Raw genomic sequence first — 13,626 nt, 5'->3', positions numbered from 1 at the left:
AAGTGCGAGGTGAAATACAAGTTCCGTGTGACTGATCCAAACCAGCAGCTGAACAGTTAAAGTGCAATGTGTTTTTCTGCTAGTAATGATAGGAAATAATAATCCCTGAGCTGGGACTAAGAATAATTAAAAACAATGAAGATGATAAATACAGAAGTATTGTGGCCTCTCTCTTCTATACTTGAACTGTAACTCTGAGACTGATTATGCTGCTGATGTGCAGTATGTATTTGACATCTGTTAATGCCAAAAAAGTACAAATTACATCAGCAACATTTTGCCTTTTGAACTTTGCAATACATGAAAACAGTGCTGGCAGTAAACGTAATGTTCTTGTGTCATATGACTATCATATTTATACCTCAATGACAATATAAAGTCAGTAGATTTATCCGGATATTATAAACTGATTGACATACAGGTGTATGGATCAAGTAAAAGAGATCCTTCCTATTAATTCTCAAGGGAATGGTTCTAATATGCATTAAAGATAGCTCCTATTCAATGTACTGCATTGAAGGGGAGAAAAAGTGACTTCAACCTAGTAGTTATGTAGTAACAGCACCCTTGTAAAGCTGGAAGGCATAGATAGGCACACCGGGAATAATGCCAAAAATTCCATGCTATGAGGTATAGCTTTTGGTTTTGCTGATGATTTCATCTGTGAGATCTCAGTAGATGCTGATCATCTCTGTAGGGATTTGGGACTGATTAACATTATCCACATATCTTCTATATTCATCTTAGTTGACTACCTGCTTCAGATGATGCTATCTGCTGCTACTACTGTGTGCTAAGCATAATAGAGATCTTTCACACCTGATCAGGTAGCTGTAGTTACAGCAATTATTGTGTCCTGGGTCTCCAGGAGGTGCTTGAATAAAGATGTTTTGAAACATTTGAGTAAACAACATAACTTTCTTATGTGAAAAATTCAGACTATCAGAAACTCCTCCTCCCTTAACCTCTGTATAGAGTGCCGTTCAAGTTTTCCTTTTTCTGGATATTTTTCTAGTGTCTTTTTCTTTGCAGAGATTTTCTTTGTTTTTGTTTTCTCCACTCCAAATAGCGTGACTTGTTTCCCGACTAAATCTGTGTTGTTTTGATTCATTCGTAACGCATTATAAACATACTTGCTGCCTTGTGACTTTAGGGAGTTGCCTTAGACACTTACCACAAAGACAAGTGAGAGTTAGTACAGCTTTAGCACTCTTCCTACTCAGAGAACTGCTGGCTCAGACTCATGCCTTCTGCTGCTTTTGCCTCTCTGCACCCCACAGCGTACAACCTCTTCTTGACACAATGACATTAGAGGCAGGGGAGGCTTCACAGCAAAGACTTGAAGAGGAATGGCCTGCTTGCTTTGAATGACAAATGTTCAGTTGCCTGCTCCCTGAGTGAATATCCAAGTCAAAATGCTGTAATTTCACCTGAACTATGGCTTGTGTTTCTTTCAGATCGGACTTTCATTGTTCACCCCCCTGAGGATAGCACTGTGATCAAAGGAACTACAGCCACTCTGCGATGTGATGCAACTCATGATCCTAGAATTTCAATCAGGTTGGTGGTGTCAGTTCTTGTTTGTGTGGTTTATCTGAGCTTAATTTTATAAGCTATAAGAATAGCATTAGGTGAAAAGTTCCAGGACCTCAGATTTCAACACCAGACCCCTTATTACTGCATTGTAAGGTTGTACACTGTATCATTATTCATAAATCCCATCTTCCTTTTCAACCTTGTGCATTATTTACAATGAGCTATGTTCCACTTCATGACTTCAATATAGCCTTCCATGATTTTACTGTCAAGGTTAATACACTATCAATAAAAGCAACTTGTCAGAAGCTGATACTTAATGAGAGTAAAAGCCAAAGAGAAGGAACAGGATTTCAGAAGTGTTTACATTGGGGTGTATGAAAGCAATGTGAGATGCGTATGTTCTTGGAAACAACTCAATAACTAGGGGCTATATTCTGCTTTTACTGCATAAAGGAAAACAGAACTTGTCTGAACTATTAACATTTGTACTAGAGCATTTAGAGGAAGCTCACCATTTTAAAATAAATTTGCCATGAAAATTTATGTAGTCTGAAAGTAGCACAAATTAAAGAAAATGCAAGGGACAGCTTGGAGGGTGCCAGAAGGGCCAACTGGAGAAAGAACTTCAGAAAGAGTAATACAGATGTAAAAATGTTCTGTAGAGATACTTAATCGTAAGACCATGGACTATACAAAGGTCTGTGACGTGTTGGTATGTGTTTGTTTTAACAAATGAGCTCTAGTGAACCTTGCCATAATAGTTTAAGATGTTACTGATTCTGGCAGGGTTAAGGTTATTACAGTCTTAGCAGAGCTGGACCAATACCTCAGCTGTTACCTACAGCTTAAACTGTTGATGAAGGTGGTCTTGCAAACTTGGATGTTTATGAGTACATCTTTTCCATTTAAAATACAAAGTATTATAAAATAGTATCTTGAATGTAATTACATTACTCATTCTAATCGCTGATCTAAAACTAAAATTTGTAACAGGCACAGTTCCTGAAAGTATCCACAGAGCCCTGACATTTTTAATGTATGTTTACGGAAGCTGGTATCTTCTTGCATAATTCAGATAAATCTATTTTGAAGTTCTTTTGGGTAATTACTGACAAAAACACTGTAATACTCAGGTACGTTTGGAAGAAGGACAGTGTCGTAATAAATCCATCCAGCAGTTCCAGGATCACAGTAGAGAAAGATGGAACCCTTCTCATCAGCCAGACGTGGTCAGGTGACATCGGGGACTATACTTGTGAAGTCATTTCTTTTGGAGGAAACGACTCCAGAATGGCTAGACTAGAAGTGATGTGAGTATTCCATCTCAAAGATAATGCTATGCTTGTTTTGGCATGCTCTTGGACATTTTTCTGGAAGTTCATTCTAGGAGATCTGGGTAGCTTTTAAGTTTTATTTTATTTTATTATTTTTTTATTCATTTATTTTAATGGGAAGTTAAGTCAGGTTAATTCCTAATTAAATTGCCTTGAAATGTCCTCCCTTTTGCATACTGCCATGCTGGTTGGACTTTGAAGTAACTGAAGCCTTGGAAGATACTTCCAAGTAATTGCATCCCTCTGCATCACCATGAGTACGCGTCCATCTGGTTGGATGATTGAGCATAGGGATTAATAATTAAAGGGTTGTAGCCTTCATGAAGGCCACTAATAGATGGATGGGACTAAAATGGGACATGTTGTTTTCAACATCTTTTATAAGTGATCTGGTTGAGGTGGTGGAATGCAAGCTCATCAAGTTTGTAAATGGTACAAAATGGGTGGAGAGCAGTTGATATGCTTCAAGGTAGGGCCACCATTCATAGGGGCCAGATGGGCTGAGGAATGGGCCAATGGGAACCTTATGAAATTCAAGAAGGACAAAGGCAAATTCCACGTCTGGGGAGGAATAACTTTTTACAGTAATACAGTTTGGGCCCTGACTTGGGGATCTCAGTAGACGGCAGCTGAATGTGAGCCATCTGGGTCCCCTGGCCACAAAACAGGTGAACAACAACCTGGCTTATTAATATAAGCATAATAGATTTACTTGAAAGTCATTAGACTGCATCTAGAATACTGTGTCCAGGTTTGGGAGCCAGGCCCTTTGCAACATGTGTGGTGGGAGGATGGGAAGTAAAAGCCATAAACTAAAGCAAGAGAGATTCAGGCTGGATATAAGGAAAAATGTTTTCAGTTAAGACACTCACATGTTGGGACAGGTTGCCCACAGAGGTTGGAGTTTTGCAAGACCAGACTGGATAAACTGGTCTGAGCTTATGGCTGACCCTGTTTTGAGCAGAAGTTTGGGCCGGAGACCTCCTGAGGCCCCTTCCAACCTGAATCCTTCTGCCACCCCATGCTGAAAGACTTTTCCATAAAGTCCAGGAGATATCAAGGTTATAGGAAATTGTTTCCCTCCTTTAGTATTTTTCCTCTATTAAACATATATGAAAATAGCTGATCCCTGAGCAGGCATTGCTTATTCTTTCATTCTCTTTATACATAGGTTTCCAGGGAAAAAATATTTTTATGTATGCCTTTCTTTATTCCTAAGGATCTTTAAAAATTCAATTTAGAAAAAAAATGTTTAAAGTACATTTCCCTTCTGAAAAAGGATTATAAAGATGGCATTGCAGGGTTCTGTATTTTCTATTTCTGTCATTCCACTGGAGCAAAGTAAGCTTCCATTTTATTTTTATCACTAAAAGCAACAACTGTGGTTTTGGTACATGTGTGGAACAGATCAAACGAATAAGAAAGTAACGTTTTATGTAGTCTTATTTTTTTTCATTTGAGTAGTGCCCCATGCTTTAATTTAACTAAAATTGCATCTGTTTCTGCTGGTCATGCCTGATCTCTCTGAGAAGATGGCAACTTCTGCTGTTGGCAGTATAATGAGTTCACCTCAGAGATTTGCTATGCAGAGCGCCGTTTGATACAGCATTATTCTGACAGTGCCAAGGCTAGATCAGATGCCCATTTTCAGAGAGCGGTCATACATTCTTTCTCTAATTAAGCACTCCTCAGCTCTCCTCCCGGAGTACATTTTACTGCTGGTTTGAGTCCAAGAGCAGAAGACAATTCAAAATATACTGCTACTATATAATCATACTTTCTTTTCTCTGAGGCTGTTTTTGAGTGGAGGGCAGAAAATTATAGAGTAAAGACTGAAAAGAATGTTAAAACCTGGCTTTTGAAGTCAAGCTACAAATATGTGCTAAACACTTAAGCAGTCTTAATCCTAAATATCCTAAGACGTCCTATGCAGCCCAGTATAGCCCAGCAGATATATTTATTTGCAGGTTCCTGTTGACCAGTAAGTTTTATACTTCTTAAAACTCACACTAGAAGTTAACTGGGTGAGACACATCTTGTGGATGCTGCTGAGACTGCTTTTCCTTGCACCCCAGCTTGTTGCAGTTCTATTGGCTGCCTCTCCATGACCCCACGCACTGCAACCTGCTCTTAATCCCGCATCTCTGCTTCCTCCGATGTTCTGTTGTTGATTGCCTACAAACTACCTTTTCTGAAGGAATTAAAGAAATATATTAGACCCACTCCTTTAGAGGACTTCAGTAACTGATAAGTCACTCAATCATACCTTGAAATGTGACATTTTATTTCAAAGTGGCGCTGCAGGTAGTGCAATAATGCCAAAAAACACTGCATTCCTTTGCAGCGTTTGTCATTATCATTTGGCTCAGCAGCACAAATCTATGAGAAATAGAAATACATGATACAACAGAAATGAAATGAGGAAGAAAATATGTGGAAAGGAAATGTCTGAAGTAAAGCTTAAATTAAATTCTAGCTAGTATGCGAATGACAGATCTATAACATTCCCAGTTCTCCCAGATAATTCTCTTGTGCAGAACATTAACAAACAGGGCATGTACATTCCCATCGATGAGCACTTACACTTCAGTGCCTTGAGTATCACTAATGTCAGAAAAATGTTCAAAGGCGGCCTCTCAACCAATTACAGATTGGAGCAGTCTAGCAATGAATAGTATCATAGCCTACCTAGCCTTATCTGACAGCTCTGATTGTCTCACCATTTTTTTCCCCCCAGGATCCTGCATATCCCTCCTCTACCTCTAGGCATGTAACACGAAATTTTCAAAGGCACAAATAAGTTTGTTACTGATTTCTATTCAAACTGATTCAATTCAAAACGGCTGACCTTCAGTTATTCAATCTGTGAGTGGTTTGGTTTTCTAATCTGTGAAAAAAAAGGAAAGAAAACTTTTTTTCTCCTTTCTCTTCCCTTGTTTGAAGACAGACTTGGGAAAAAGGTACCATTTCTTGCTAGAAGAATGTATGGTGATAGTGCAGTAGAGTTCTACTGTGGCTTACATTGGTAGTGCAAGAAGGATGGATCATTCTTTCTCAGCGTGTCTATGAAGAAATAAAGTATTTGAAAAGAAAAGCCAGAAAACTAATGAAGAACTTGCTAAAGTGCAGCCAAAGGTTACCTTGCTCATCAATTTTGCACTGATGGTACTTGGGCACAGAAACTAATTGCTAGTCAAGATACTCTATTCATTCATTTGTCTTCCTTCTAAATGTGTTTATTCTTCATGTACATCACTTGATTTGATTTGCACGAGGTAAAACATTCACAAGTGATGTTTCTATCCTGTAAGAGATAGATTTTAATTTTTTTACTTATTTACTTGTTTTTCTGGCAGAGCTTCTCAGCTGCAAATAAAGAAACAATTGCAAATCTTTTGGTGATGAGCTAGTGCTTCTCTTGCATTCCTGCAAGTTATAAGAGTTGATCCTGAAAATACTTGTATATAATGAAACTTTCTAACTTCATTTAGCTTGCTTTTATATTCCTGTAAATACTATACAGAATGAAATACAGAGAAAAAAATGCTTGTTCCTGAAGCTGCATAAGCTGAGTTATTGCAGTGCATCAGTCTCCTGACAGAAAACACTGATGATTCCAGCTCAAAGTATCCTGAGGGTTCTCAGTGTATATAAAATATGCAGAATTACCACTATCTGTGCCTGCTGCTCAATATCTGCCTGTCTGCAGTCCATACTAAGGGATCTCTTTGTTGTATGAATGTGACTGAAAAGTATGGTAATGCTACATTGTAGGAAAATCAAAGCCCTGTACAAGCCTCTGTTATGTCACAACATAGAGTAAAAACTTTTAGGCTCTTTCTCTATGCAAAAATATGGGGAGGACAATGTAATACAAAAATAGGCAATTTATTCCTGACAGCAAGTTCATCTTCTTTCAGTTCTCTTTCACCAAAGAACTATTATAGTTCTGTCTTCTTCAAAAGCAGGAGAGGTGAGCTAACCACTTACAATGAAACCCAGTGTGAAGCCAAGAATGCACAAAATGAATTTTGATACCCTTTTTTGCTTGAGATATTTGTAGTTGCTACTTCTTCCAAATACATCCCATAAAATGGCTTAATTACTGAAAACAAGATCACTAAGACCAATGCAGAGTAACAAATGAAAATGACGACTTATTACAAACTTATTTTTATATGGTCACATGTCCCTCAATTCCAGCAGCCTATCTCTTTTCCTTTTGTAGGGAGTGAAAACAAGAAGGGTATCAAACTTGAAAATATATTATTCCTTCATCACTAAAAAGAAATCTTCTATTTATTTTTCCAAGCTCTCTATTGAGATGTTATCCAAGAAATAAAGCTCACTGCCGAGTCTAAATACACTTGATACTCAAAAAGAAATACCACCCAGAAATACAATTGGAAATACAATTTTGTCTGTTCATTATTGAGCATGTATCAGAAATGTAGGCATTCTTAGCAAAAAGAAAGCATAAAATTCAGAAACCTTTCCCAAGGCATCCGTAGACTTGAGCTTGTGGTGACTGCCAGAATGAAGAAGGAAATAAATCTGTGTGCTCTGGGATTTGACAAGTGCTTGATTTCAAAAATCCACCTTGATACAGGCCTGCAAAAGAGAAAAAACTTCAGAACTAATCGGTGCCTTGTAACAATCCTTCCTGTGTTTAAAAATCAGATAGGATTCTTTTGCAAGAGAAACTGGAAAGTCCTGAGCAACAGATGATGTGTTTATTTAAAATGTTATAAACTTTTATGAGCAAAGCCATCAAGGCTGACAGCTTTGTTAGACTTCTTGCCTCAACTTCTTAGCAAATTATCAGTTGTAGCAGATGAACCACCTGCTCCCAAGTAGAACTTGTATGGTGGACCTGATTTAGGAAATCATTTATGAAGTAGGAACAGGGCTTTTTATAAACTGACAAGAAAACTTGTTTAATCTCCCTTGCCTTTTTAGTAATCCCCTCTTCAGTCACAATCTCTCTAATTACCTGCTGTTGGACCATTTTTCTCAGAAATCTCTCCAAACCATGTCTGGTTTATTTCCCGTAGCAAATAGCTCTGCTTTTAGCTAATTTTATAAAACACTGGATGTGTTTGCTGAGTAAATTTTTCAGCTACCCTCTGGCAGTGATGAGCTGACTCAGACATTAGGGTTTCTGTTTTGAACATGTATCATCTCTAACTAGCTAATAATTCTCTTCTAGATTGTCACAATGGCTTCATGTTCTTTTCTTGAAAATCTGCTTTTTCAGTTGCTTTGTCAGAGTCCCCTTAGGCCACCTTGGTGGCCTTGGTGGCTATGCCATTAACCCTGGGTTTATCTATCAATTACAGATTTCAAAAGTGTCCGTATACAGTTTTTGCTATCATACAAAGTAAGTTATGAAAAGCTTGACTCCATGCAACTCTTCAGCATTAGAGGAGCAAGGCCTTAAGATATTGAAAAACCTTCATATATTTTCTATGTGGGGCTTCAATGAATAATAATAAAAATAATAGTAATAAAAAAGGATAATAATGATGAATTATAATCTTCCAGTGTCTGATCAAGGGCTGCTATGTGCCCCGTGTGTTACTGTCCTAAACCTTCTTGGTGTATCAGAAGTTGAGCAGTTGTCATCTGAGGATCTTTTCATCCTGAAGAAGGCTTGAAATTACCATTCCCTGCAATGACTTTTTGGATGATAGCAGCAAGGAAAAGTAATTCTCTGAAAGGAAAAGAAGTAGTGATCTGTTTTGGGAACGTGAATATTCATGGTGGTGTCACAGGTCTCATTTATCATCCCTTCCACACAGTATGTGTAGAAAATGAGAAGGGGACAAAGTGCAAGTGCTTGCTAAAGTAGGAATTACTATTTATTAATCTCTGCTTTTGTATAGTACAAAGAAAGAAGTTCACTTCTGTGCTGAAATGTCATTGTAGTTTTAATTATTTATTTTTGTCCAGGTGTGTTTTGTAGGCACTTGTTATGTCTGCCTTGAGGGATTTAAATCTGTAAGCACCATCTGTTGCTGTTCGGTGTGGACACATGGGTAAAGAATATGATATTAGTGGAGTTAGGTGTGTTGTATGGCTGCTGCAACTCACGTTTTTCAGTCTCTGAACAGAGAGTGCCTGTTTCCATCATGCTGCCGACTGATTACCGTTTTGTGTCAATCCAACAGAATAATCAACTAAATTAAAATCATGAGCAAAAAAATCACTTAAGCTCAGTTTGTGCTTTAAAAAATGTGAAGAAGGGAAAGTCTCCTCTCCTCCAGAAGCTTTTAGATATTTGTGCCCTAAGAAAAAGACTGATCAATAAATTCTTTCTTTCATGTAGTCTCTTCTTTCAGTTGTGTAATGAGCTGTTAGTCAAATGAGCTACTAGTTCAAGCCTTTAAAATGCATGGGAAAACAAGATTAGCCAGTGAACACATACCCTGAAAATATCCTTAATGTATTCCAGGAGTGGTTGCTCAGCTCCCAGCGAAGGAGTTACTAGGGGTAAGATAGCAGTGAGCACCCCCTCAGCCATCCCTTCTGCGCTGCTCCCCCTGTGAGAGTTGTCTTCTGGAGGAGGCCGGAACCGTGGCTCGTCCCACGGGGCCTGGTGATAAATGAAGTGGGGACTGTGACTTCTCTGAGCCATGTCACAACAAGACGTCTCGCTCTCCTTCAGTAATTTTCTTTGCCAGCTTAATCACAAAAATATTTTTCCAACCAGCTTGCTCAGGGACCCGATGATAAATTGTAGCAGAGGTTTAATGTTTATTATAATTTAGTGTTTCATTCAAAATGAAGTAGCACATGCCTATAATCCCTGTGTGAATGGCCACATCTTAAACCCCTGCTCCATGCTTTCAAACAACAAGCTTATTCTTGTTTTGCAGACCATCTGCCCTCCTACTTTGTTTCCAGGTCTCCCTCTTCCCTAAACTGGCTTATCCAAAATTTTGCAGCACTCTGTTCAAAATCTGCAACTGTTGGGCCTGTTCATGTTCTTCCCTGCACCTGATGTTTCCTCTAGCCCCGGAGTGACCATGTCTTAGCTGTTTCTGCATCAAATTCTGGAGGCTGGGTGCTGCAGGCCCAGACTAAGTGAGAACATAGCCAGCCTACGCTCCTTGTAATTGATGGAACAATCAAAGTATCTTGACCAAGTGATTTAATAAAGCTAATACTTGAATTTCTGTCATTCCGGAGGTCAAATGAGGTGTCATTCCACAGAAAGAGTCTGGGGCTACCATGCTCCTAATTTGGTTAGGTATTTAAAATCAAATGAGATAAGATGAGACTTGGGTCCCAAGTTTAGCCTTAGGAAGCATTAATACTTCTAGCCTGGAGAGAGGTGGATAGGTGAGAGCCTTCCACTTGTGTTGTCTCCTTATCTGTGTATTTTTCTGGCACTTCTTTGGCTTTTGAAGCATTCTCTATTTTCTTTCCTCCCTTCCCCTCTTTCCTCCTTCCCTGCTTCCTTCTCACCAACTCCACAGCATGTGGCCATGATAAACAAAAACATTCACAGTTTTAACAGAAGAATAATAAAAGTATGGGTTAACTCTTGTACTTTCCTCAATCTTCCAGTAGAAACCTGAATCCAGAGCATATTTATTGTTCTGGCTTAAAGCCAGAGTCTGTATTTACTTCTGTGAGTGGCTAAGGAGTTGCGGCTTTTAAATAACTGTAAGCCTTCAGTAGCATGATACATTACGATGTGAAATTGCTATTTTTTAAATTAAGGATATGAAGTCCCCTTGTGGCTTTCTGCTCTGGCCAGAGCAGATTAGCAGTAGTTCATGCTGAGGGAGGGTTACTGCTCAGCTTTCCTGGGGAGAAGCACTAGACTGAATGGGCAAAATCTGGCCCTCCTTGCTCTTCTTTCCCTGTCAGAGATCCTTGTCCTCCTTAGGAACCAGGATAGAAGGAGCAAAAATCAGGCTTAATTATAATGACTGAAGGGCTCTTATCACTTAACACAGATCAGCCTTTAAGGGATGTAGCAGAATTCAATTTTCTCACTGCACCATGCAGCCTCTGACTTTCAGGCAATGAGTCCAAATGAAATGTTTTTCCATAAATTGCCTTTATGTAGAGAAATTACACGTTTTAATTGAGCTGCTGTTTTATTTTTATTTTTTTTAATGTTTCATTTTGTATTTCCATGGGGTTTCTGCAGGCATTTTCTCTGTATTTTCTGTTTGGGTGCTTCCAAAAAAATCCTTATTGTAGGAAGGAAAGATTCTACCCATGACAGGATAAGCCTAAATCCATGAGTAAATCAAGCTGTTCTGTAGCCTAAGAATACATATGGTAATTTTGATTAGTAGCTCTATATGGATAGTGTCAATGTCTTCTGCTTCCTTGAGTATGAAAAATTCCATATTAAATCACGTCTCCCATGTGTTTTACTGTTTATACATATTACTGCTGTCACATTGCTAGGACATCAATGTAAGAAGGGGAGAAATAGCGAGAGAGAGAAATTTATTGACCAACTTGTCTCAATCAAAAAACAGTATGAAAATTGGCTTTTCCCACATTTAGCAACATTTCCATTAGCTGTTCTAAGCATCAGCCTTGGGACTTTCAGCACAAGTTATTTTTTTCCCCAAATAGGACAAAATTGTGAATAATTCAGAGATGTCTTTCATTTATTTAATTGCACAATAGCTGCTGGTAGTTTTGTATCTATCATCATACAAGTCTGATGCCATGTGCCTTTAGCTGCCTATAAGACTGTCCTGAATGAAATGTAGATTGATTTTTCTGTGCATTTTTTTTCTTTTTTCTTAACAGCGAGCTGCCTCATTCCCCTCAGAATCTTCTGGCCACTCTGAATTCCTCATACAGCCGCAGTGTGATGCTTTCCTGGGTGCGTCCTTTTGATGGAAACAGCCCTGTTCTCTACTACATGGTCGAGCTCTCTGAGAATAGTGAGTAAAGTCAAATATGTTTCAACCTCATATACTTCTTAATTATTCAGCCTTCTTGCAGACTTAGCTTGTACCAGAGCTACCAAGAAAATATTATTGTAATTTGTTAAATGAGAGACAGTTTGCAGGGAAGTCCTGGGTTTTACACTCAGCTATTAACATCCTGAAATATTTGAAAAAGAAAAAAAAAAGTTCTGATATGGTGAATTTGCTGTACAGGAAAGCCTTAGTTCCACCTCCAGGCAGCCTGACTTCAGGCATGTCAGCTCATCCTTCAGTGCTTCTATTTGACATCTGTAAAATAGCAGGAGTCATATTTATTTCTTTCCATTGTTGTCTTTTGCTCTGGGTTCATAGATATCCTGATGCATTCAGAGCCCCAATTTCACTTGAAAAGTGCAGGCAGTATGAAAATACAAGGAATTGATGGTCTGTCAGAGGAACAAACTTGGATGTAAATAGGAGCAACTGTCATATCTGTATATGGTTTCATATGTTTTCTCCACTTTCTCTAGGCTTTTATTTCATACCTTTCTTTTAAGTAGGTGGCTGAGGATACAAAGATGCAAAATATACAAATACCTAGCTTCACAGATTGCAAACCTGGTCTTTGTAATAGCCTACTTCTCATAATTTTGTCATGCTGCATGTCTGGTCCTTTGTGGCTGTCAGTTTGCAAGGTTATTCAGGGACACTGCTAAATGCTTCTTTCTGAATTGATTGAAAGATGAGGTTATATGGAAATCACTCACCTTGGCAATACTTTCTAATCTCTATCACCCTAGGAACTGGAAATCCAAGCCTAGCAATTGATGAAAAAATTAAGAGCATCACTTCTTCTGACATGTGGAAATTAGCCACTGCATAACTGAATGTGAAACAGTGCTGATTTATTATTATCTAGAGAGTAGCATTTTGTTTTGCCACACAGGGAGTTTAAGATGAAGCTTGAGCTTCCAATCACATAAACCCTTGTGCTTTGCAGGCTGGAGTACCTAACTTTTCAGATACAGAGGTCCCAGAACTGATGATCAATGACATCTGTTGAGCAAAGTGCAGTGTTCTAACAGAAATCTCAAGTCATGCCTAGGACCATTGTCCTTAAAACAGTTGTCTTAGAGCAAAGACTCCTGATTTATTTGTTTATTTATTTATTTATAATGAATGACTCAGAAAATTCACAGTGTTCTGGGCTCCTGGCTCCCACCCCACTGCACCTTTTTATCACCATTTGTTTTCTTATCGCTCTTCTCTCTCTTTCTCTTCCTATTGCCTACAGGCCAGTACTGCATGTTTGCTTCTCCTTATGTGTTCTTTTCACCCAGGGTTGTTACCCTTGTGTTTCATGACTCCCAGTGGCTTTGACAGAGATGAGTTAATAAATTCCCAGTCTGGGGACATGATGCAAAGGTAATAGAGCTGTGTTTACATGGAGGCAGAAAAGAGCTGACCGAGCATACGCACTTGGGGCCATAAGAGAAGAGGCAACTCACTTAGTGTCCTGGTGAGGTTTGGAAGGTCTTTCAGCGTCATTATCGCAAGGATGTTTTGCAGTTCTAGTAAGTGAATGGGGTAGATATGCCATCATTTCAAAAATGCCATAATTCATTTGCTGAAATCTGTAGAAGGCTCAGCGAAAATCAACTCCAGAAATTATGCAGTCTCTCAGAACTCCACGGGATCCTGTGAACTCTTGCTCGCTCCATGATAGATCCAATAATTTTGGCTGATGGCATTGCAATCAACCACAGAGAGAGTCTCATTATCAGAAATCATAGGTATGTTTACTTCAGCAAGCTTGCAGCTGCAAAAACCAAACACAGACCAGTCTT

The 13,626-nt window shown here is 38.7% G+C and overlaps 1 protein-coding gene across 1 annotated transcript in view; it reads left to right on the top strand.

Annotated features, from left to right (window-relative positions):
- SDK1 (sidekick cell adhesion molecule 1) overlaps window positions 1-13,626 on the top strand; it is a 363,863-nt gene that overhangs the window by 231,023 nt on the left and 119,214 nt on the right. Inside the window, exons 13-15 of the mRNA XM_050713839.1 lie at window positions 1,458-1,560; window positions 2,673-2,849; window positions 11,658-11,794. Of these exons, the coding sequence (XP_050569796.1) occupies window positions 1,458-1,560; window positions 2,673-2,849; window positions 11,658-11,794 (417 nt within the window). The remainder of the gene's footprint in view (window positions 1-1,457; window positions 1,561-2,672; window positions 2,850-11,657; window positions 11,795-13,626) is intronic.

The sequence above is a fragment of the Cygnus atratus genome, chromosome 15 (assembly GCF_013377495.2).
Source record: "Cygnus atratus isolate AKBS03 ecotype Queensland, Australia chromosome 15, CAtr_DNAZoo_HiC_assembly, whole genome shotgun sequence".
NCBI classification, from domain to species: Eukaryota; Metazoa; Chordata; class Aves; order Anseriformes; family Anatidae; genus Cygnus; species Cygnus atratus.
The sequence above is the reverse complement of the archived record's forward strand: the minus strand, read 5'-3'. Positions and strand labels throughout refer to the sequence as shown.